The 21,767-nt window shown below is 37.4% G+C and overlaps 1 protein-coding gene across 5 annotated transcripts in view; it reads right to left on the reverse strand.

The window, feature by feature from the left end:
- The window catches only part of CBLB (Cbl proto-oncogene B), a 121,488-nt gene that overhangs the window by 8,131 nt on the left and 91,590 nt on the right, over window positions 1-21,767 (reverse strand). For 3 of the 5 annotated variants that reach the window (XM_065675937.1, XM_065675938.1, XM_065675939.1), the window contains 7 exons: window positions 20,307-20,492; window positions 17,388-17,753; window positions 14,835-14,929; window positions 8,582-8,725; window positions 4,099-4,187; window positions 3,868-3,999; window positions 2,458-2,595 (listed from right to left, as the gene is read on the reverse strand). In XM_065675937.1, coding sequence (XP_065532009.1) covers window positions 2,458-2,595; window positions 3,868-3,999; window positions 4,099-4,187; window positions 8,582-8,725; window positions 14,835-14,929; window positions 17,388-17,753; window positions 20,307-20,492 — 1,150 coding nt within the window. The remainder of the gene's footprint in view (window positions 1-2,457; window positions 2,596-3,867; window positions 4,000-4,098; window positions 4,188-8,581; window positions 8,726-14,834; window positions 14,930-17,387; window positions 17,754-20,306; window positions 20,493-21,767) is intronic. The other 2 variants (XM_065675936.1, XM_065675935.1) reach the window with 2 other exon arrangements.

A 21,767-nucleotide genomic window follows, 5' to 3' on the forward strand; every position in this document is an offset into this window, starting at 1 on the left:
TGATTATTATTATTATTATTTGGGGAAGGCTGATGCATAGAAGCTAGAAACACAGGTTTGGATATGCATGTGCACCATAGCAGGTGCATATGCGGATATGCATCCAAAAATCAACATTTCCATAGTAGACATACAACTGTGTCTTGAAGTGACAAGCAAGAGCACAGCTCAAAGGTGATCTATCCTGCACCGACCATGGCTTTTCTGTTTACATCCATGACGTAACTTTCAATTACCAACTCTGACACGGTTAGGATTGTGGCTGGCAAAGCACGGAAGAGGTTGCAAAGCCTCAGTAGCACAATGAAGAGTATGAAATCATAACATGGTTTGGGTTGGAAGAAACTTTAAAGGTCATCTAGTTCCAACACCTCTGCCATGGGAAAGGACACCAGCTATTCAGTCTGGTTACAGCTTCATAGCACTTCCATGCTTTGCAGTTCGCAAAGACTGCAGGGCAGATTTCCTATCCATGCACTCTCAGTTAAGTATCACAGAGTGAATACTAGAGAGACTGGTAAAGGCTGTGAGCAGGCTTTTCACTTGTCTCTGATGGTTACAGGAGCAGTATTTAAAAAATGAAATATATACTCCTGCCATATTGCGCCCTCCTTTTTTTTCTTTGACTATTGAGGATGAAGCTGAGCAAGTGTTAACAGCATCCTGGACTTGGTTTCTGCTCTGCACTCAGAAGCGTGTTTGGTATGTGAGTGCAACTTTTTGCTGTTGTTGATGATGAAATTATTATTCTAATCTGACAGACTTTGATGGATAGCTGGGAAATCACACCCGAGACTTGTATGGAAACCGATCATCAAAACCTCATCATAAATCATCTACAGCAGTTTACTTGACAAGACGCGAAGTGAATAATATGCCTTTAGAAATACCATATGAGTAAAAAGACCAATGCACACAACTATGTGTGCCTAAGTAGATGCATACACTTCTAAGATTAATTAAAACTGCTGCTGTAAGATGGCACTCACTACGCAACTATGAAGAACAATACATGATTATAGACACATTTTCCAAATTTGTAATTAAAAGCTATTGAATGTTTTCAAAATTATCAGTGATGTTTTAGATCGCTTTTTGGAAATAACACTTGAACATTTAAAACACTGCACCTTTCTGAGAACTGCAAACAGACAGAGCTTGCATGCATCTGTGTGTGACAGTTTCTATTTTCCCTCTCCATTACCATTAGAACTGAATGGTGCAGTGTGTGTTTCTGCATCAGATGATGCAATTGAGGCACCTATGCAGACTGGTCTGCTGAAGATCGTACTATATTTTGAGGCATAGAAAATAAATTCATTCCTGGCCCCACATTTCTGAATATCAACCCTTATCTCCTGTAATGCGCTGAGTCGTTTTACTTGGATGCATTCATTGTAAAGAAAAAGTAACACACGGAGCTGAACATACATTACAAACACACACAGTTTTGGCAACTTCCTCAATGTCAGGCATTGACGGGGTGCAAAAACACCCCATAATAAAAACATTCCGTAAAAGGTCACTGCAGTTCAACCTAACCTAGCTCACTTTCAACCCACAGCTAGTATCATTCGCAAAGGTCAGCCAAACGCCTGACAAGCTGTCAGGCCATTAGAGTTGTACATGACTGCTTGTCATCTGCGTTCCGGCCTTCCTGATATTATAGCCAAAACATTCCAACTTATCCCTCTCCATACAGCCTCCAAGAAAGAGAGGAAGACATCTACGACAGCACAAGGCAGATCACCACTGAAAATATTCCTGGGACAGGTAAATTTAAGATACCAACATCCTTTGGAAGCAAATGTATTCAACTTAATCTGACAATCAAATCCTTTTCAACTCAAAAGACAAAACCTGTATATTGTTAACATAGCTTTTATGCCTTTTGCAAGCAAAATACGAGACTGAAAAAGTGTCACTGCAATTTATGGAGAGAGAGAGAGAGGTGAAAACCTGACTTACTCAAAAGGTTACAAATAACAGATGCTTGCAAGTGTGTTTAAAATTAATATAGTTTTGCAGCAAAATTTTACAACAGTTTTAACAAAGCAGGACATTCTTTTCCCTTAGTTTCTAGTTTTTCCTCAAGTTCCAGCTTGAACGTGAACTCTGTGAATTAGGTTTCACTTTAGGAAACAATGGAGTTGACAGGATTCAGACTAGAATTACAGACTACAACAGAAAACTTGGTGTTTCACAAATAACAAGCAGAAAGTACAATTTGCCGAAGTGCCTAGCCTGGTGTAGAAATATTGTCCTTATTTCATTACATTCTGATAATGAGAAGTTGTTTCATCTCCACCATTAAAAAAACCCCTGTATTTTTTAATATTTTGTACAATGAAGTATAGATAAAACAGGCTTCTGAAGCCTGATGGCAACTTTATCACAGAACAGATAAGATTCTGAAATAAAATGAAATAAAATCCATTGTTCCCTTTGTATTCCTACCTGAATGAAGGAACAGTTCATGTCCTGAAGAAGGTCGGCTTCCTGAGCCAGCAGGTTTTGTGTGCTCAATCATGCTGTGCCGAGCGGGCGGTGGCGGTGGTGGTAGTGAAGGCGGCGAGTTATCAAATGCATCTTCACCTGCATTTCAGAAAAGAATCATTAGATGAGCAAAGCTTCATAAGGAGCAGTAGAATAAAGAGTGAAGCTTAAACTTGATTTTTCTCTGGCTGCTGAGGTCTTTACTCCAAGGGTTCATCAGGCAGTTCAGCGACTCCAGTAATGAAACTGAAAACCTGACTCTCACTATGCACAATCCTCTTCTAAAACATGCTCCAAATGACCTCTGCAGTGCTCAGTTTCTTTTCTGGGATGAGAGGACAGGTTTCTTTTAGTGGCTTAATTGCAATGAGTGTATTATAATGAAAGCTTCACTGAATATCACTGCAGAATAATACCTATATTTCAGTGGCTAAGCAAATTATTTATATTCAAACACCAACGCTGACTACATTGAATCTGCTACATTTATACTGTCTACTATCTTTATCTGCTGTTTTAAAGCTCTGACACCATATATAAACTGAATTTTCTAGAGCTTGGCAGAAGAATGCACCCTTACACAAGGTGTTGCAGACAGGATCAGTTACCAAGCAGTGTGATTTTTATGTGTTCTTCTGTCATCAACGCTATGTACTCTTGCAACTCAGGAACACTTCAGGGACCAGAGAGAGTACAGCACAGGAACATGGAAAACGTTCAAAAGGTTTTATGGAACCAGAAAACTGAATGATGACACATACACACTGACACAATAATGCAGCTGAGTTTGTCAAAGAAGCCGTGCGTGGCGGCCAAGCACAGCCCCAGCTCACTGACTTATATGTAGGAGAGCAGCACAGAAACGGGGGTTGGTGACTGTACGCAGCAGTGAGTTTTGCACTGTCCCTTGATAGTGGAAGAAACCCGGAAATACACTTATTAGTTTTATTTAGTTTTCTTTGACTTAAACAGCACCTCTTCAGCATCCTTTGTATGTGATAAAAAAAATGAAATTATTTAAGCTCCAATAGGAAAAACCCTCCACTCTTGCATGCAATTGCAATGCTCAAACTTCATATTAAGGGACAAAAAAATTATAATGTATTTTAGGGAAAACAGGTTTAGTTTTCTTTATAGCTAGAAAACAGATTTAGCATGCCTTTTCATCTGTCTTGCATGGGCTTACAAGACAGATACCAAGCACAGATCATTGACATAAATATTGACTTTACAGCTGTAATATTTAGCCCATAGCTTGTCTGGTACTCCTAACATACTCAACATTGGTTGTTTTTCAGTAAACATGTCATTTGGTTCATCTAGGCAACATTAACCATTAAATTTAAATGTAATCAGCAAAAAGTCTGCAACCTAAAGGGGGCACCAGAAGATCATAATCGGAGGGTGTCCTGTTGAGCAAAGAGCTGTGTTTTGGGTTGTCTCTGGTAGGAGGTCGTGCAGGTGGCAAAGGTACTGGAACAGTAGGTGCATCACAGACATCTCCTGAATGACACAATCACAAGAAGTGAATGTTTTCTTGCTGTACCCCTAGAACAGCACAGAGTAAATTTTCTTGCTAAACAGTGAAAAATAAAAGCATACCTAGCTCTGGATGTTTTGATTTCTTCATCTCAGAAGTAGCACTGTGCGTTCCATTTGTTACTCCAGCACATTGACCATTCTCGCATACCCTGAAAACATACATTAAGTAGGGAACAGTCAACCAGCCATCCAAGTATGAATTCCCAAAATGACCAAGTACCTGAGCTGGCAGTTTGTTATATGGAAACAAATGAAAGATGACAAGCTGCATCAATTTTAAATGTTTTGGGTTTCATATTGAGAGCATATACTGGTTAACTGCCAATGGAACTGCTCTGAAGGGTCACAGTGCTTTGTCAGTGGGGTACTGACATGGCTTAAATAAGTTACTCAAGGCTGCAATACAAGATAGAAGAAGAACTAATATTAAACACAGCCCTCACTTCAGAGCTCAGGTCATTAGTTTATTCACACAGTTAAGTCACAGACCCAACCCTATTTCACCTTCCCACCTGTAGAACTTTCCCTAGCAGAAACATGAACAAGGGAAATGTGGACTTTGGTAATTATCACTGAGGTAACATAGAGAAGTCAGTACACAGACCAAACCAAGCCAATAAGCAACAAACCCCCACGCAAACAGAGCACATCACTAACGAGAACACTGAAAAGAAATTAGATTGAACCAGCCAAAGCAGTTTTGCAGGTCCCTATTCAAAGAGCTGAGTCTCACTGACACTTCTACCAGAGTTTACTTCTGTAATAGAAGCATATTATCTCCACAAAATTACATGGTATAAATTAAATATGAAAATAATCTAAACAAAATAGTCCAAAGTCGCTATAAACTTGTCAGTAAAATACCGAGGATTATTTTTGTAAGATGCTTCGGTTCAAATATGGCAGGGAAAAAACGCAGAACAAAAGCCTTTTTGTAACATTAAATAGTACTAAAATAAACGTGAACTAACTGGGAAATGACTCCTGCCGTTGGAACTGTGGGCCCTGCCCATTCAGAAAGAACCAGAGAGTTTCTTTGGAAAAAGGCCACCGTGCTAAGCAATTCCAGCTTCAAAATAAAATTCCCAAGGCACCATGCACCATTATTACTAAATTCTGTCAAATCTGCCAGAGCTACGTACAGCTGAAATTTCAGATGTTGGGTTTTCACCAACAGTCTGAACATTCACAGACCTATCAGCTTTGGCCATATGGAAAGAAGGAATGAATAAAGGTCTGGAATCATTTAAAATATATAAACAGGAAAAAGGAAGTGAAATTGTGCTTGTGGTCCCAAGAGTCATAACAAGGAGTAATGGAATAAATACAAGAATAATTACAAGACTTCACAAAATAGCTCTTACCATTAGGGCGTTTTTATTTTGTTTTTTTATGACTTGATTTCCCCGGGGAAGTAGGAGAGGAAGTGTTGCTTCTAACTTGGAAATAAGATTGGGTCAATCTCTCAAATGCAGTAGATGCAATACTTCCTTTCACTCCTCAGCATATACGTTAAATAACTAAGAACATTCTCTAACTTGAATCTATTCTTCATTTTCAATAATCTAGTCAGCCACAGGCAGCAAGATAACTTAGCATGGCACCACTTCAGAAGAGTTCAGGTCATAAGAGAGCAGTTTACAAATCACACTGAAATACCCGTTTACATCAACAGGAAACACCAGAAAGGCAGGCAACAAATCAGTACTAACAGCAAGCCTCGTATCCTTCTCCTTTTGGAAAATCTTCATTAGGAAAAGACAGCAAATGTAATAATGTATCATTCTTCTAATAGCAGCCTAATTAGGAATGCTGAAATTCTTTCCCTCCATTTCGTATTGCTGAACTTCCCCTCTACCTGGGAAGAGATGATGAGCTCTAACAAACCAGACAACTGACCTGCCAGAAAATGAGACTGTGAATCATGTTATGTATTAGCCTGGCGATATTTTTAACATTGTCGTATCTGCTGGTGAAGGAGCAAAAAGTCTTAGAGGCAATAAAAAATGTGGGATTAGGATGGAAGAATTACATAGGTCCTAAATTACGAAACATCTGGAAGAAATTTTGTAAGCTCTTTAGTTTCCTGAAAGCCCTAAGTACTATCCAAGAACTGAGGAAGCAACACTTAGGAAAGAGATAGGAGACGCTGTCCCTGGGGATAGAATTGAGAAATGCTAAAAAACCATGACAATTGAAAAGAACGAAAGAAAAATTATTAACAATTTTGCTAAACAACACTAAAAGTTTTTTAGCTTTTCTTGACACTTCTCCCCCACCATGAAATTAAAATAAGTACATTAAAATAACACAGCATCAACCAGAACCAACCTCCTTTTTGAAAGCTTTAACTCAGCTTTCACATCTAAGCAGTCACATTAGCTAAAAGAGACATTTTCAGTATATGGAACACCATATATGTTTATACACAAATATTCAAGAGGATTTTCCCTTTTTTAATGCTTAGGAGAATGGTTTGATTACAGTTAAAATTCTTCTCAGAATAAATAAAAGGGAGAGTTGGTGGGTTTTATCATAGAGCAACCTGAATTTCAGTCTGATAAATTTTGTCTGTAGCAAGCCCTGGATTAATGCCAAAAAACCCCAACATAAGTGCAAGACCAAGTACATTAGCTAAAAAATAAACCAAACGCTAGGAAAAACTTTGAAATCAGATTTCCATCTACCGCCTCTATTAATAATTCTAATGGCCCATTAAAATCCTATACTAGCCAATTGAAAGCACTCAATTCTTTCCTCTACAAAAAGGAAGATACCAGAAAAAAGTAAGTTTCTAGTTTTCTTAAGAATCTTCTGGAGTGCATCTAGCTAGTTGCGTTTTAGTTCAGGTCAGGTATATGAACTGAAATAAATCTCCACAAGTCATCCTCACAGCACTTTGCTTTACACTGCAGAGAGGTCTCAGAGCATGCAGACTCGGTTGCTTCTGAATGATATTAACTCAAAAGATGTCCTGCAGGAGCCCATCCAATGTGCTGTAGTTACTAAAGGGTACTCCAGCCACAGGATCATGGTAGGACTAGTCTGTATGCAAAACAGTGTGGATGTGAGGTCTTTGGAGTCGGTTGATCCCCTCTACAGACTCACTCCTATTGCACCACACTACTTATTTACCCAGGCAGAGCCCTCAGAAGCTGCTAAACCAGCATACTCTTGTATCGCAGAATTCTTGTCCAAGAAAGGTTACATCCTATATAACTCTAGTCACACAAGCAACTCACAGCCTCTATTAGACTCTGCATGCAGAAGCACAACATAGATAAAAAAAGGCATAGGTAGGAAGGATTAGGCCCTTGTATTTTTATTTTTCCATTTTTTTCCCTTGGATAACATTAAGAGTTTTATTCATCATTCATTTTTTTTCCTTTTTTAAAGTCTCATATAGTAGATACAAATTTAAATACTCAAGATCATAAAGCTCGGACAACTGTGTAATATTCACATCTATGCAGTGAAGGTTGGATCAGCATTTCTAATAAAGAAGTTTTAACCTGCATGCAAGGAGTGATCAGAGTATGGCTTTTCTTCCACCTGTTCTAAATTCTGGTTAAAGAGGTCTAAAAATTGTAACTGGCTAATTTTAGGCTGACAGATCAAGCCTTATTGATGGTGGGTCCTTGACATCACATTCTAACAGAGCGAGGAAAAAAAAGCCATATGCCACTGTGGTTTTTTTTAATGGCAGAAGAGTCTGAACTATTTCGATCAATACTTGATTTTAATATCATACTTTTGACCTACAAGATCAGTAAAGAAGTGGCCCTTCTTCTTCCCAAGACTTATTCTCTTAATTCCAGACACTCAGGTTTTTCACGAATCAAAGTCCAAGAAGTTCACTGAGAATGGCACTGCCTTCAGTTGCCATGTCTCTTGGCTCTAAATCTCCTTGCCATAATCCATTAATAATTCAGAATTGTGCAATTTGGGAGATACTATTTTAGAATATGTTTAAAGCAAAAAAGATATATTCTCTTCCTAACAAGCAGAAAGAAAGAATGCTGTGAAACAGGGTCAAAAAGCTAAAAAGACATAGTGTACATAGGGGAAAACAAATAAAAGCACGTAGATGCAGCTGCCAGTTCGCATATTTGAGTACTGCACTGCTTCTTTAAATGAATTATACGCAATATGAAAGTTTAAGATTTTCAAAGCTGTCTTTGGGAATTTCAGTCACACAATTCTCATTCAAATTAAACTTGCAAGAGCTGTGGAGTTCAAGCTCCTGGTCAGTTCTGAAAACCTCATCCTAAGGGAAAAAAAGAATCAACTGCAGAAACGGAATTCAGAAGCAAAAACTACCCAGCTCTTACACAACGGATACAATAAAGTGAACTTTACAGGTTTGTGACTGTGGTGCTGGTCAAATGAAACAGAAGCATTAAGTAATCTGAGCTTGAAAAACGAAGCCATTTTAGAAGGCAGGCAAGCTTCATCATCATTATACAGGTTGAATACAGTAGAATTTTGGAAAAAGCAGAATTCTTGTAATTAAGCTGCCTTCTACGCTACTAAATGACCTTACCGAGCAAGAGGTTTTATATTATGACCATGAGGTGGTTGTGAGCTCAGTATTACAGGATGTGAAGAAGGAACTTTGTACTCATCGTCATCATCTGTGTGATCCCTTGATTTATCAGACAGAGAATTTGCTGAAGGAACAGGGCACCTAAGGAGATGAGAAAAAGATCAGTTTTGCCTTTAATTGTTGCATAATTGACTTTGATACAACTCAGAAAATACTCTGTAGCCTAAACATCCCTGATACATGTCTGTTGCATACAAGGTAAAAAAAACACCATGTCAAACTAAAACTTGCATGGTTACTGGCTTTTCATGTCACTGAGAATGCATAGAGAAAAGGGCAGCTGACCTTCCAAGAGTTAAACAGCTACTTTAAGCAAGCATAACATAGACGAGATTGCAAAGAATTAGAGTACTAAATAGGCACTTAAAAAGCTTAACCTGTTTGCACTTATCAAAAGTACTAAACAAAAGTTAATTCAGGGCAAATAGTATTTAGCAGGGCTCAGTGAGGCAGCAGACATTCATCCTTTCAATGAAGTCTTTCAATGACACCATAACACTATCAAACTCCCAGAATTTGCCTGTATTTTACATTCTTTTTTTTACTTCAAACAATTGTCCTTAACTGTCTTCCCAATCAGTGATTTATATCGCTTCCTGAAAGCAGGGGAAGACCAGAAAGTAGGTAGACTTTACAGTCTTCATTTATAGGTAACAAGTTCCATTGTGAAGAATACCTACTGGCTACCAGATTTCTTTTAAAATGAAAAACTAACTTCTGCTATTTGGCTTTCTGAGTATGAACAAAATCATGGGGAAAAAAGTCATTGTAGTGAGCGGTCTGGGGAAAGTAATTTTGTTAGGTATTAACAAGCTCAACATCTTTTAGGTCTCATAAAATACAGCCAGCTTGGTTATAGGCCTAACAAATCAACATCTACTCTCTAATACATAGAGCTCCTTCATTTATAGCAATCATTCCAATGTATTAAGATAAATAAGAAACTTGCAAAACACATGAAATACATAAGCTCACATTAAGGACATAATTTAACTTCAGCTTGACCATATATAAAAACAACTAACAAATTCGACTCTTAAACTACTTGAATATGAGAAGCAGTAAGTGCATAACTTCAAAAATCATCTGGATATTATATTATGCTGCAAATGGCACCTTTCTGTGACATATAAAGCCAACAGCTGGAGGAACTTGAATAAAGATGTGCAATGCATCTGCAGCCATTCTGATTTGTGGCTTGAAAGTATGGCTAATGGTCCCTGCGCTGAGCTACATGCTACATTAAAAGATCCATCTACTTCATACATCATTTAGGGAAGTTCTTAAGGACTATAAGCAAATACAAGAAGGGAGTGTACATACTTTGTCTTACTATGGGCTAATTAGTTTGATTTTATCTTAAGGTCAAGAGCTAAAGACCAAGCCTATCTCCTCATTTTCAAAACACAAACAGCACCTGACTAACACAGCATGCTTCTTCACAAGGGAAAAACAAGTCTTTCTCTATTGAAGGTGCAGCTACATCACTTCAGAACACCGAGGTACTCTCTGAACAAAACCAAGTAACTAACTAGCCAGTCATGTAATTAATATTTATAAAACAAAAATGAAAGGAAGGGGGAGGAAAAAGAACAGAGAAATAAGGGGGCAGATGTGCTGCTTTTGTCTGAATATATTCAAAGCTTAGATATCTCTAGCTACTTTAACTTCTCCAACACTCTTTCCTTCAATTAGTAGTGTATGTTTTGACTTCAGAAACAAGCTCATTAAAAATGGGGATCCAACTTCTTTTGCAAAGACATACTAGTCAAAGATAGGGGAAAGAAGATTTACGGCACTGAACTGCAAACTCTAGAATGAAGTTTTCAACCACGTTCTGCAGAGGGAGCAAAATTTCAAACAGCAACGCAGTATGAAGTTGCCTTTTCCATCCTTGATGCCTTAGATGGACAAGAGGTTTGCATCACTGCTGTACAGCCATTTAAAGAACAGAAGGTAAAAAGGTAATGGGACAATAAGAACAAAGCAATATATTCTCACACAGACAGTTGAAAAGCCCACAAAGAATAAATTTTCTAATTTCTGTGGACATTAAATCATTCTTACATGGCAATCCATCATGTTCCTGAGATGCCTTATATATATATGTATGTATATATAAGCCTCTGGGTTTTTACAAATAATCAGAAATTGAATTTCTGGCTTCTGCAGATAGCAATGTCTTTGAAATATAGGTATCTAGACTAGAAATGTCTGATACTGACCAATACCAAATGTCCGATACTGAGCAAACCGGATTGGTAGTACTGTTTTAAGCCCTCTTCAAAAGCTATTGCTGGGGAAAAAAAACAAGCAAAAGCCCTCTTTGTTGAGAAATGGTTACCAGTTTGGAGCTATTATTAAAGACGTAAGTTCCAAGTCTCCTGCTTCCAAATAACATGTTGCCTTAAACAAGTCTTCCACACTTGTAAAGTCTCTCCCTACCTTTAAAGTAAGGAAAATATTTCCCAGGTTGTAAATATTACATGATTAATATCTGAAGGGTGCTTTTGATTTGTAAAGCAGTGGAAGAGCTGGAATACTAATATAGAGCTAACATACTCTCCATTAGGGCCCTAAAATTGTCCTATACTTAAATTGTATTAATATTTCAGAATTCATATTTTTAAAACATATTGCTCTTCCAACTTCATCCAGCTGTAATATTTGATTTCAAACTTCTTTTGCATTGTTCTGCTAGATGCCCATCCCATTTTCTCCATCATTACTGAAATTCCTTCAAGATAAAAATATTTTATTAAACCTCTATTGTTCTAAGACTAACTCTCCTGTTCTACACAAAACCACCTAGTAAGATAAACAGACAAATATTTTACTGCTTTTTGTAACTAAACAGATGAGCATTGTAATTATAGACTAAGACATGAAACACTGAGGCATCTGTTTATCAAGCTGGTGAAATTTTCTATAATTACACTTTAAAAAAACTCCTTACTGTTACAAAGAAATACAAAACTGATCAGAACACTGTATTTAGATACGCTTTAGTTCCCTTTCCTACTCCTTAACTGGAAATATTTGAAAATGGAAAGTCAGAATTACATTCCAGTAAGTGATGACTTTGTCTTCTCTAGCTTGTTGAACACAAGGCTAGATGCCAATCTCTATTATCCTTCTGAGCACTGAGGGCCAAAGGCAAACAGAAACTAAGGTTTGAGAATTCATTTTCATCAAGCCACTTAATGTCCAGCTAAGCTGTGAACAGAACTCCAGGGAAACCGACATCTCACACTCATTTAGAAGTATTTCAGGGAAAGGTCCCCCTTCCATCATTTACTGGTAAGCTGATTCACAGAAGTTAGGACACTATGAACTTGCAGTCCATGTATTTCAGGCTGGAGCAGAGCTGTGCTTGGATATGAATCCCTTTAATCTCCTCATTTACCATGCTTTGATTTATATTGAGGAGTGCAGAACTTGAACACCTTTCAGATTAAACTAAAATACAGGACACTTCCAAGTACCTCTACTATGGTTCCGATTGCTAAACACTGTTCAAATTCATGGGACAAGATAACATAGCCAGTTGAACTGCTACCCTGCAACACATACGATGCAGACCTCAGATCCTTACTATCAACTGTTTTGTCTTATATGCAGAGTACTACTTGCTAGTGCTCTAAAGTAATAATCTTTACTACTTTACTATTACAATAGTTGTAATCTTGCCAGGCCTCAAGGAAACTGTTTCAGCAAAATAAGCGTTAAGTTCTATGGAAGACATGATCAAGTCAACACTTAGCTGCTCATAGCAACTGCCCTCCAGTTACCTTAAACCGAAAGCGTATATAAAGCAGTTCACCTTCACTCATACAGGAGGACACAATTTTCCATTTGTCACAGTGCAACGAGAATTACACAGAACAGCTGGTACATCCAAGCTCGCTGGCCTGTCAAGCTATGAGCTAAGTGTCCTCCAAAGCATCATCTCTTTTACGTCTGGAACCCGTGTGCCAGCAGCGCTCCTTCTAATGCCACTGGGAAGTGCCATGCCAAATGATGGAGCCAGGATTTCCAAGTCACAGCTGCCTTTAGTGGAAGTATGATTTCACCTTCAAAGTTTGTTAGCAGATAGAAGAGACAGCAAGAAGAGAAAATGCCTTCCAATGCTAATTTTCCCTCAACTGCCTCAAAGCAACTTGATACTCCTAAAAGAATGTGTAGATGACAAGAAGTACTTGGAGTTAGATGTTGCATTACGTACTCTAAATTAGACACAGAAAACATCACTGTGGTGGTATAAAGTACAGAGAAAAAGAGGCTAATTTTCTACTGATGTAGCAGAATGGAGACTACTCACAGGAATAAAACAAACTAATTAACTTGAAATTTTCAAAGTTTTGGTGAATAACAGCTCTGTATCTTTGACATAAAAGTTTGTTGGGCTTTTCTGCGGATTTTCTTCCCCAAGAATAAACCAGCAATTTGATCAAAAGCTGCTAAAAATAATCTAACATAAATAACAGCAGTCTGATGAAAGAATAACTCTTTTCACATGTAGGGTCTGCAACACAGTGGCTGCGCAGAAAACAAAAATCAGATTCTTGGTTAATCAGAGTCCAACATTGCATTATTCAAGTACGGTTAATAATCATCAGCTTAGTAAAATGAAAATAAAGCAGCACTGTTTCCAGACAAAATACATTCGTGCTTTTCTATTCATGCAACTTCGTAAAGAAAAAACCAAGTTGTATTTGCAATATTATATTCAGTAAAAAAATGATCAAACAAGTAGGGGCATTTTAGAATTGTGAAGTTTCAGCTAAGGGTCATTTTGCCTCCTTATGATTTTGACTAAGACATTTCATGCATGGTCAATGTATCCTGCAGTCAAACCTTTGAAATTACAGACGAATGCTAATAACCAGAAAGAATAATATCCCTTGGAGCTGTAAGAAACAAGCTAGCTCTTAAGCCACAACTCTGCAGAGATCGGAGAGAAAGAAAACAATGAGAAACTTGCACCAGACTGACTGCAGCACAGTTGTGGAAAGCAGGAGATTTTGGATCATGTAAAGTTCAATGTATTTACGAAGGCTCAGTGCAGTCAATTTATCAGGAGGAAGAATACTCTCTCTCTGACATTCCAAATTAAGTCTTACTCCAAATTAAGTATTACTTAAGCTGCTGTTCCGAAAGCAATTATTATGGTTACTGGAAATATGACAATTATTAAACTTGCTGGTTTTGAAGATTTCAGCCAGTTTTTGAACCTACACAGTGCCACACAATACTATGGATTATTAGCATATTTTCTAGTGGTAACAAAAACTTTATTTGAAATCAATTTAGATCTGTAGACATATTAGTGTGTATTAGTACGTATCAGTACTTTACGCATTGGTATTAGTACGTATTAGTACTTTACTTTGTAAAGTATTAGTGCGTATTAGTGTTCCAAGAAACAACATACAATGAGCAATTTTTAACAGCTATTTCATGCGACATTTTGGTAGCTGTAAATGAGATAATTTGAACTTCTTTAACCATGTATCTCCTGTTCTGTAGGAAATCCTGTGTGATTCAGAGCTCAAAGATTCTTGCTAAGCAGGGCAACATCTTGGTACGAAATAAACAGTCGTGTTAATGGAAGACGAAGAGTAGTCTGAAACTTAAAATGACAAAATTCCCCAAACCATAATCTGGAAGTCAGGGAGACTGACCCAATTTAACATTACATTATATGCTTTTGTTTTTTAGCCATAACAACAAAAAGATACTGGTGTGAACCCTGGATAAAGCTCCATGTGCTGAAAGCATGACTAGATTAGGAGCAAAACACACACAAATTATGCTCTTTACCCTTAACAGTTTCCCTATATTCTCTTATCTCCTATGACAAATAGCTCTAACGACACTTCTGTAGTAGTAAGTAGAAGCAAACCCAGACAGTATGTGCTCCCAACTGCCAAATGCCTGTGAGCAAGACCTGTCACAATTTATTCTCTCTTCCTATAAAAATGTAGTATGTTCAATTAACATTAGAACTGCTCCCACTGAATCAATGTAATTTCTGTTTCCTTTGTAAAAATCACATTAAAGTTTACAGATAAGATATCACCAATTTATATTAGTTAATGTTATTTTTCTCCATTTTCCTTTTAGCACCAGCGAACCAGTGTTATTAACGTTAATTAGCACATGACTTCTACAGATAAAGTTATCTTACTTTAAACTAGGGATGATGGAGGCAGCTGGAAGAGGGGGTGAAAGCCGTGGAGGGACATCATATTCTTCATTTATCGGATGACCATTTGAAAAGACCTAAAAATCACACAAGAGTTACAATGCATACCTCCTCCTGTTTATCACCACAGATGTTCATCAGCTAGGTATTACAAAATAGACCTTGAGAAGACCACAAGTAAAGTCTTTCGTAGAAGTTCACACTAGAGCGCTGTTATCTGAAGTGACTGTCCATACCCGTTTCAGCTCATCCATCTGGGAGCTGCAGAACACGTTAGCTTGAAATTTCGCCAAAAGAGGAAGCTCCACATAGCAGTTACGAGATGGACTACTCAGTTACAGCTGAACTGCTTGGGGGCAAATTAAGATTTCAGGATTGCAAATCGATCAAAGTGAGAGAGATGAAGTACAGTGCCAAAACAACAGGTACGGCATGCTAAACGTACTCTGTGATACAGTGCCTGCCAAAATCCATGTCCTACCCACAGGACTGTCTTCCTGACTCTTGGCTTTTACCAATAGCAGAAAGATTATATGGCGATTGATATACGCATCTGAGATGAAAATTCATTAGATGCTTCCCTTGTGAATGCGCATACAGCTTGAAATCGTAATTCAGAGTTGTCAGTTGCTCAATTTAACCGAATGGCTTAGATACATTACCTGAAGATGACAGTTCAAACACCATTTGGTTAAAGAACTACATATGTAAATTCTCCAGACTATACCACCAGCACTTCTACAATGAGTGGTTATTCTGATTTGAGAAGTATTTATTCCATCAGCTTCAATACAGTGCTAAACCACAACTGAAATGCTGTATGTAGGTGCAATTAAAGACACAAACACAGTATCCTTTGAAAACCAGGTGAAAAACTATAGCATTTTAAGCATTTGCTTAGTTGTGAGTAAAATTGTGGTATTTTCCCCCAATGCTGATAAAAGGACGTTCTAATTTTATATAATATCATAGATTTCAGTAATGTACATTCAAAATAACCAAAAAATCCATATAAAAAAAAAATGGAGACAGAAAGGTTAAACAGCTTGTGGCCTTGTGAAAAGCCAACAGAGAGAAGATGTTATGATTCTGAACTACTTTTTTAGCGACAGTAATGTAGTCTTTAAGCAAAAAAAAAAAAAAAAAAAAAAGAAAAAAGAGCAGCTTAGAGCTAATAACCCGCTCTATGAAGAAATTGCTGAGCTGCTTTGATAAAACTGATTAGAGCAGAATTAGGAGCTTTTTCTTTGGCCATCACCACTTGATCTTTTCAAACATCTCCCCAGCTGTACAGAGTCTCACAAGCTGTCTGAAGCTGCCTAATAACAGAACTACTCCCTCCGCACTCTGCTCCCCAGGTATCTTCAAATAGCACAGAGAAATGATCATTTCTTCTTTTTCTTAGAAAAGAAACACCATAGTTACAGACATACATACTATTCGCTGCAAACAAGGACAAGAAAGCTTACTTCTCTGGTGGGTGACAAGCCAATGCCCCTTAGGCAAACCAAGCTAGACAATGTGGAAAGGTAGCAAGTGGCAACTCTGAACACACTCAGCACTGGAAATGGATTACTGGACATTACACTGGACATTTGTCCTACAGTAGTCAAAAGCTACTACTGACAAGTAACAATGTACAACTCCAGCAGCTGAAGCTCTGATTTAAGTACAAAGGAGGAAAAATTACGCTAAAAATGTGAATTACTGTAAACAACAGATAAAAGGAGTAGCAATGCTACCATTTACAGTACTGATGATAATAATGAAATCTAACAGTGTAATACTGGGGTTGTGCCACTAAGCACTTTCAAGGGTGCTACCCATATTGATAGAGATAAATCTAGTGATAGAGCTAAATGATTCTACATTTACCTTGGCTCTGGATGTATTTGTTTCCTCTTGTTAGGGTCAAGGCAGGCTAGATTCGAGTATACTGAACACCATGACTAATACAATGCTCTTTTGAAAATAACACATCTGACCTTTAGAGTATTTAGCTTATGTTAATACACACAATATATCTGACAATGTAAGTATATTTGGATACATTATCTGTACATATTGCATACATTACAGATTGAAGAGGTTGCCAAGTCCTCACCTCACCTGTGACAGAGGTAACTGGAACATTTACTAAGCCACCAGCAAATACTACACAATTTTGACATAAGATACTTCCATAGTCCTGAGATGACATATAACTATACTGCAGCATATAGTGAAATAATTATTATTATGCATCAACTGTATGGATAATTTACTGAAGGAATATAACAAATCTAGAATTTTCTCTAAGACTTTTTTTTTAAGGCTTCATGTTAAAATTTTAACTTAGAACCTCACATACTGTTGCCTTACAAATTACAGTATTTAACAAACCATTCATTTTTGACCAGCTTAATAAATATCAACAGGAAATATTCAGAAACAGGAGATCAACACTGATCAATATAAGCAGTACATCAGCCAATGCAAGACAATGCTGCAGTAGGGCATCGAATTAGGATTGAACACATTCAGCTCATTTCCTACCTTGGCACCTTCCGCTGGCAGTTCATGACGTCTATGTTTCCTCATAAATCCTGGATCAGAACTTATGCGGTTGTGCCTTCCATTTATGTTTGAAATTGCAGTCAGTCCTGGTTTGGGAGAAGCCTCATTCCCTATTCGACATCCTACCAACTGACTTGCCCCAAACACATCTCTGGGACACCAGCCTTCAAGGGGCATCGGCTGGTCTCTGGAAGGCACACTTTCTGGATGATGGAGGTGTCTGCTTATCCTGTTGTCCGGTGGAATGGGAGGGGGCCTCTCCGGTGGGGGTGGTGGAGGATCACGCAAGGGAGGTGGTGGTGCTGGCAAAGGCTTGTCTTGCTTCCTCACCATACAAGGAGAAGACTAAACAACACAGCAAGTTAAAAAGAAGAAGAAAAGTTACTTAAAGACATGTACATTTCTCACAATTAAGTATGGTTTTACCATTTCTAACTGAATCACAGCAGTAGTTATTAGTAGGTGAAATAGTAGTCTTGCCTTTGCATTCTGCAGACAACCTGGCCTCTACAGAAAGCATGCCCCCATTTCTGCTGTTGCATAAGAAACACATGGAGGGAGCGGAAGGGAGAAGACAACTGAGGCAGATTTATCCGACCCATAATTTTTTTCCAGAATCCTTTACTTCAAGCCCTTGAATCACTTATTAAGCTGCTGAAAGGAATATGTGGAAAAAACAGACTTCCTAATGCAGGAAAAAAATCCAAGCAAAATAATGACTTAGTGACAGCAAATGAGTACAAAAAGGCAATGACTAGGGAGCAAGTGGAAGAAGTAAATACTTGGTTTTTAACCATACGCATAAGGATGGCTCCACTGCTTACATGACATGCACTGTTAAGAGTACCCAGTTTATGTGAACTGCACTTAATTTTTCAGGTAACATGCGAAATATGTAGTTAGGTTTGCAATTAGCTCATCTGCTTTGCCAGAGTACCTCCTTTTTTAATATTGAAGTATATCAGAAACAGTGAAATGCTTTCTGTAATTACGTGTACTAGTATTAAAAAGCTGAAAACCAAGATACCAGAAAAAAAGACCTTACATAGGTAGGTCTATAGCTTCTAAAAGCATAAAGCTGATAAAACAAACATTTTCATTAGGATGTTCACAAGAGCATTTTACAAAATAACACTTGGGACAGGTCCTCATGAAATGTTTTTCTCTTACCACCAGCTACCATAAGAAACACAGGGAAGATTATTTCCCTTGTACAGTGCAGTTTTCATGGACTCAGGTGAGTCTGCACACTATTACCTCTTGAAGAGATGGAGGTCACATAAGTTTTAAAGTAAGAATAGCATTCGCTTTCACTTCACATGTTAGCCCACCATTATTCTCTGAGCAGCAACTCAACATGTTACAAAGAAAACAACAGAAGTTATTCTACCTACATGCCTATCCATAGAAATAATCTATTAAAGATGTGTTTAACTCAGTTGCTAGCTAAGGAAAAGTTATTTTCACTGTCAAGGCAAGAACATAATGGCTGGCTCCAAATTCTTTGTTATAACTTACAGTTCTAATTATAGCATTCCACTGAAGAAAGAGAGAAGAGTTTTTTGACTGAAGTAGTAGTCATGGCAGGACTAAACTGTCATTGTTTTTTAATATGAATTTTTTTGAAGTATGAAATTATTCTGTGTTGCCCTCATCTTATTTGCTTTGCACACACACACCACCACCACCCCCCCCAAAATTATTTCTTTGTTTTTCCATGGAAATTTTCTAGGAAAACCTCGAATTTTCAAAATAAAGTTACCAAAAAATTTAAAGCAATATTACTGGCATTTCAGATTTTGTGGCTTTTAAAAGACATGAACTTTGTAAAAATACACTGCAGTAAAATTAATTTTTAATGAATGTGCTATTTGTTTAGCATATTGTCTCAATGTACAGTAAATTCCCTTGTATAATATAAGAAGCGATGAAAGAAAATGAAATAAACTATTCAAACTTCTATTTTTTGGTCTAAATTATAGACTGTTAGAATCTAAAGAGCTAAATTTTCATGCTTGAAGTAAAAAGCAGACAAAATCAATAGAGTAATTCATACCGGATTATGATAAGGACACAGGATTAAAGCCATGTTTTGAACTTACATTTGAATTCATCATCTAAAAAAGAAAATTTTAAATCTATTCCCCCCCTTCTATAGAGCAATTACAACAAAATGATCAGCTCATAATAGAGAACAAAGAACACAGTATTTGTTCTCTTTCATGCTTATCCACTCAAAAAATATCTTTAAATCTTTATTATCATTAGTTTCACAAAACACAGCGTACAATTTATTAGCTATAGAGTCATTATTATTTTCCTTGAAACTTTCATCCCAATATATGCCATTTAAGGTTTTGAAAGCAGTGTTATTTGCACATTTTTTTCTTGTAAGGATACTGAGGAAATTGAGCATCAATCTTCATCAGAGCACAACATATAATTTTAATGAGATAATGACCTTTAAATCTATTTTCAGGAAACTTTCATTTCTATTTATTTTCATTAATCGGGATTTATTACAGCAGTGATCCATTACAGCAACGTCTTTAAAATTCTGACTACAACCAAGTACAACATAATCATCAGACAAAGAGAGGCCACGTTTGACCAGCTCACGTAGCTGTAAACATCTGACTATGTAAGGAATTATGCAAAGGGACAGGCACTCACCAAAGTCAACTAAAGGACTTTATGTGGATCTAATCTAAAGTTTCTAAGCTACAAGGAATTAAAAGTTCTTTTGGACAGAGCAAACTCCCCAAAAAGAAAATACACACATGGGAAAATTCAGAATATCCAGTCTTCCAAAGCAAACAAGCAAGCTCACCTTGAAAACAACCAAACACTATCTAGCAATATTCACATATAAAGAAATAATGGGTCAAAAAGACCTACCTTTGGTGATCCAGTTGGGCTGGCACATGGTGACCGTGCTACTCCCTTCTGAATAAGATCCAGGCGAGGAGGTACAGGTGGAAGACTAAGGTGTGGGATTTGCAGGGGGTCTGGAAGTGGCTTTCTTCTTTGTGCAAGAGGAGAAGATCCTGGGGAAGTCACTGGGGAATTCTGCCTCTCGTTGCACTTCAAGACAGGAAAAAAAATAAATTACTACTTACTATTTATTTATACTATTTACTATTTACCTATACTATTTATCAGGTAAATATACAACTCCCATTCCATGACTAAAGCATTTGATACTCGTGAGGTATTTACTGAAAACCATTTATCATAACGGACGACCTCCTGCTCTTTTAATTAATAAGACAGTATAGGTGCTCATCCTACAGGTTACTGAAAAAGAAGTCTACAAGTCATTCTACCTCAAAACTAAGATCCCTGTTAACCTGTGATGAAAATGAAAGTATATTCCAGTAATGTGACAAACAAGCAATCACTGCCATACGAAAGGAAACAATCACAAACAGAGACAGTGATTCTATGGTAGTACTGCTGCTCTTGATAACCTTTTTATCAATAGAGAGTACTCAATCTAAAATGCTATAAATTACTTTAAAAAGCTGGACATCTATTATATTGTCCATTAACTACAGCCCATTTTCGGATCACACTTTGATCGAAAATAGAATGTATGTGTCTTCTGAAGACTTAGAATCAAAATCAGCAGCAAACCAGTAGGCTAAGAATTTAATTCCTCATTTATTTGATGACTTAAAAAAATAATCATTTCAGGACAACTCAATTTACCATTTTAGCAAATACTGAACTAATGACACACATAAGCACCAAGTCCAGTGGCAAATTGTGATTTTTTTTTTTTCTTAACTTGTCCTTTCAAATTCAATCAAACCAAAGATTTCAGTCCTCAATATACTCTCCACCCATTTTTGCAACTAGCTCCTGAATCTCATTTGGCCCAGTTTTAACAAACACAGTTTAGGTGTTTACAGGTGTATCAGTTGAAGTTATTTCTGTGAACTCGCTGTATTTTACTGTACTCTAAGTAAACCTGGATGTTTATGCTGTTCTGTGCTTTCCCTGACAGTAGACACGAGTAGGTGGGAGACCTTCACGCCAAGCATCAGCCTCCGGCCACTTGCGCACTGAGGCACCCTGGTACTCTCACTTGCACATACAGGCTAAGAATCTGCCATCTTCTAAAGTCAAGCCTGAAAAATTGCTCACAAAACTGTGCCAATCTTTAAGCTAAATCGCTTTGATCAAAACTTTCCCCCTCTTTTTGTAATCTTTTTCTCAATGCTGTACGTCCCATAGCGATGACAGGGATGAGACTAGGAAGTTCTCTAACAAGGAAAACAAGTAAACAACGTTACCTGTCTTCACATATAGTGGCTGTATCAAAGAAATTTAAAAGCAGATCCAGGAAACGGATAC

The sequence above is a fragment of the Lathamus discolor genome, chromosome 4 (assembly GCF_037157495.1).
Source record: "Lathamus discolor isolate bLatDis1 chromosome 4, bLatDis1.hap1, whole genome shotgun sequence".
Classification (NCBI taxonomy): domain Eukaryota; kingdom Metazoa; phylum Chordata; class Aves; order Psittaciformes; family Psittacidae; genus Lathamus; species Lathamus discolor.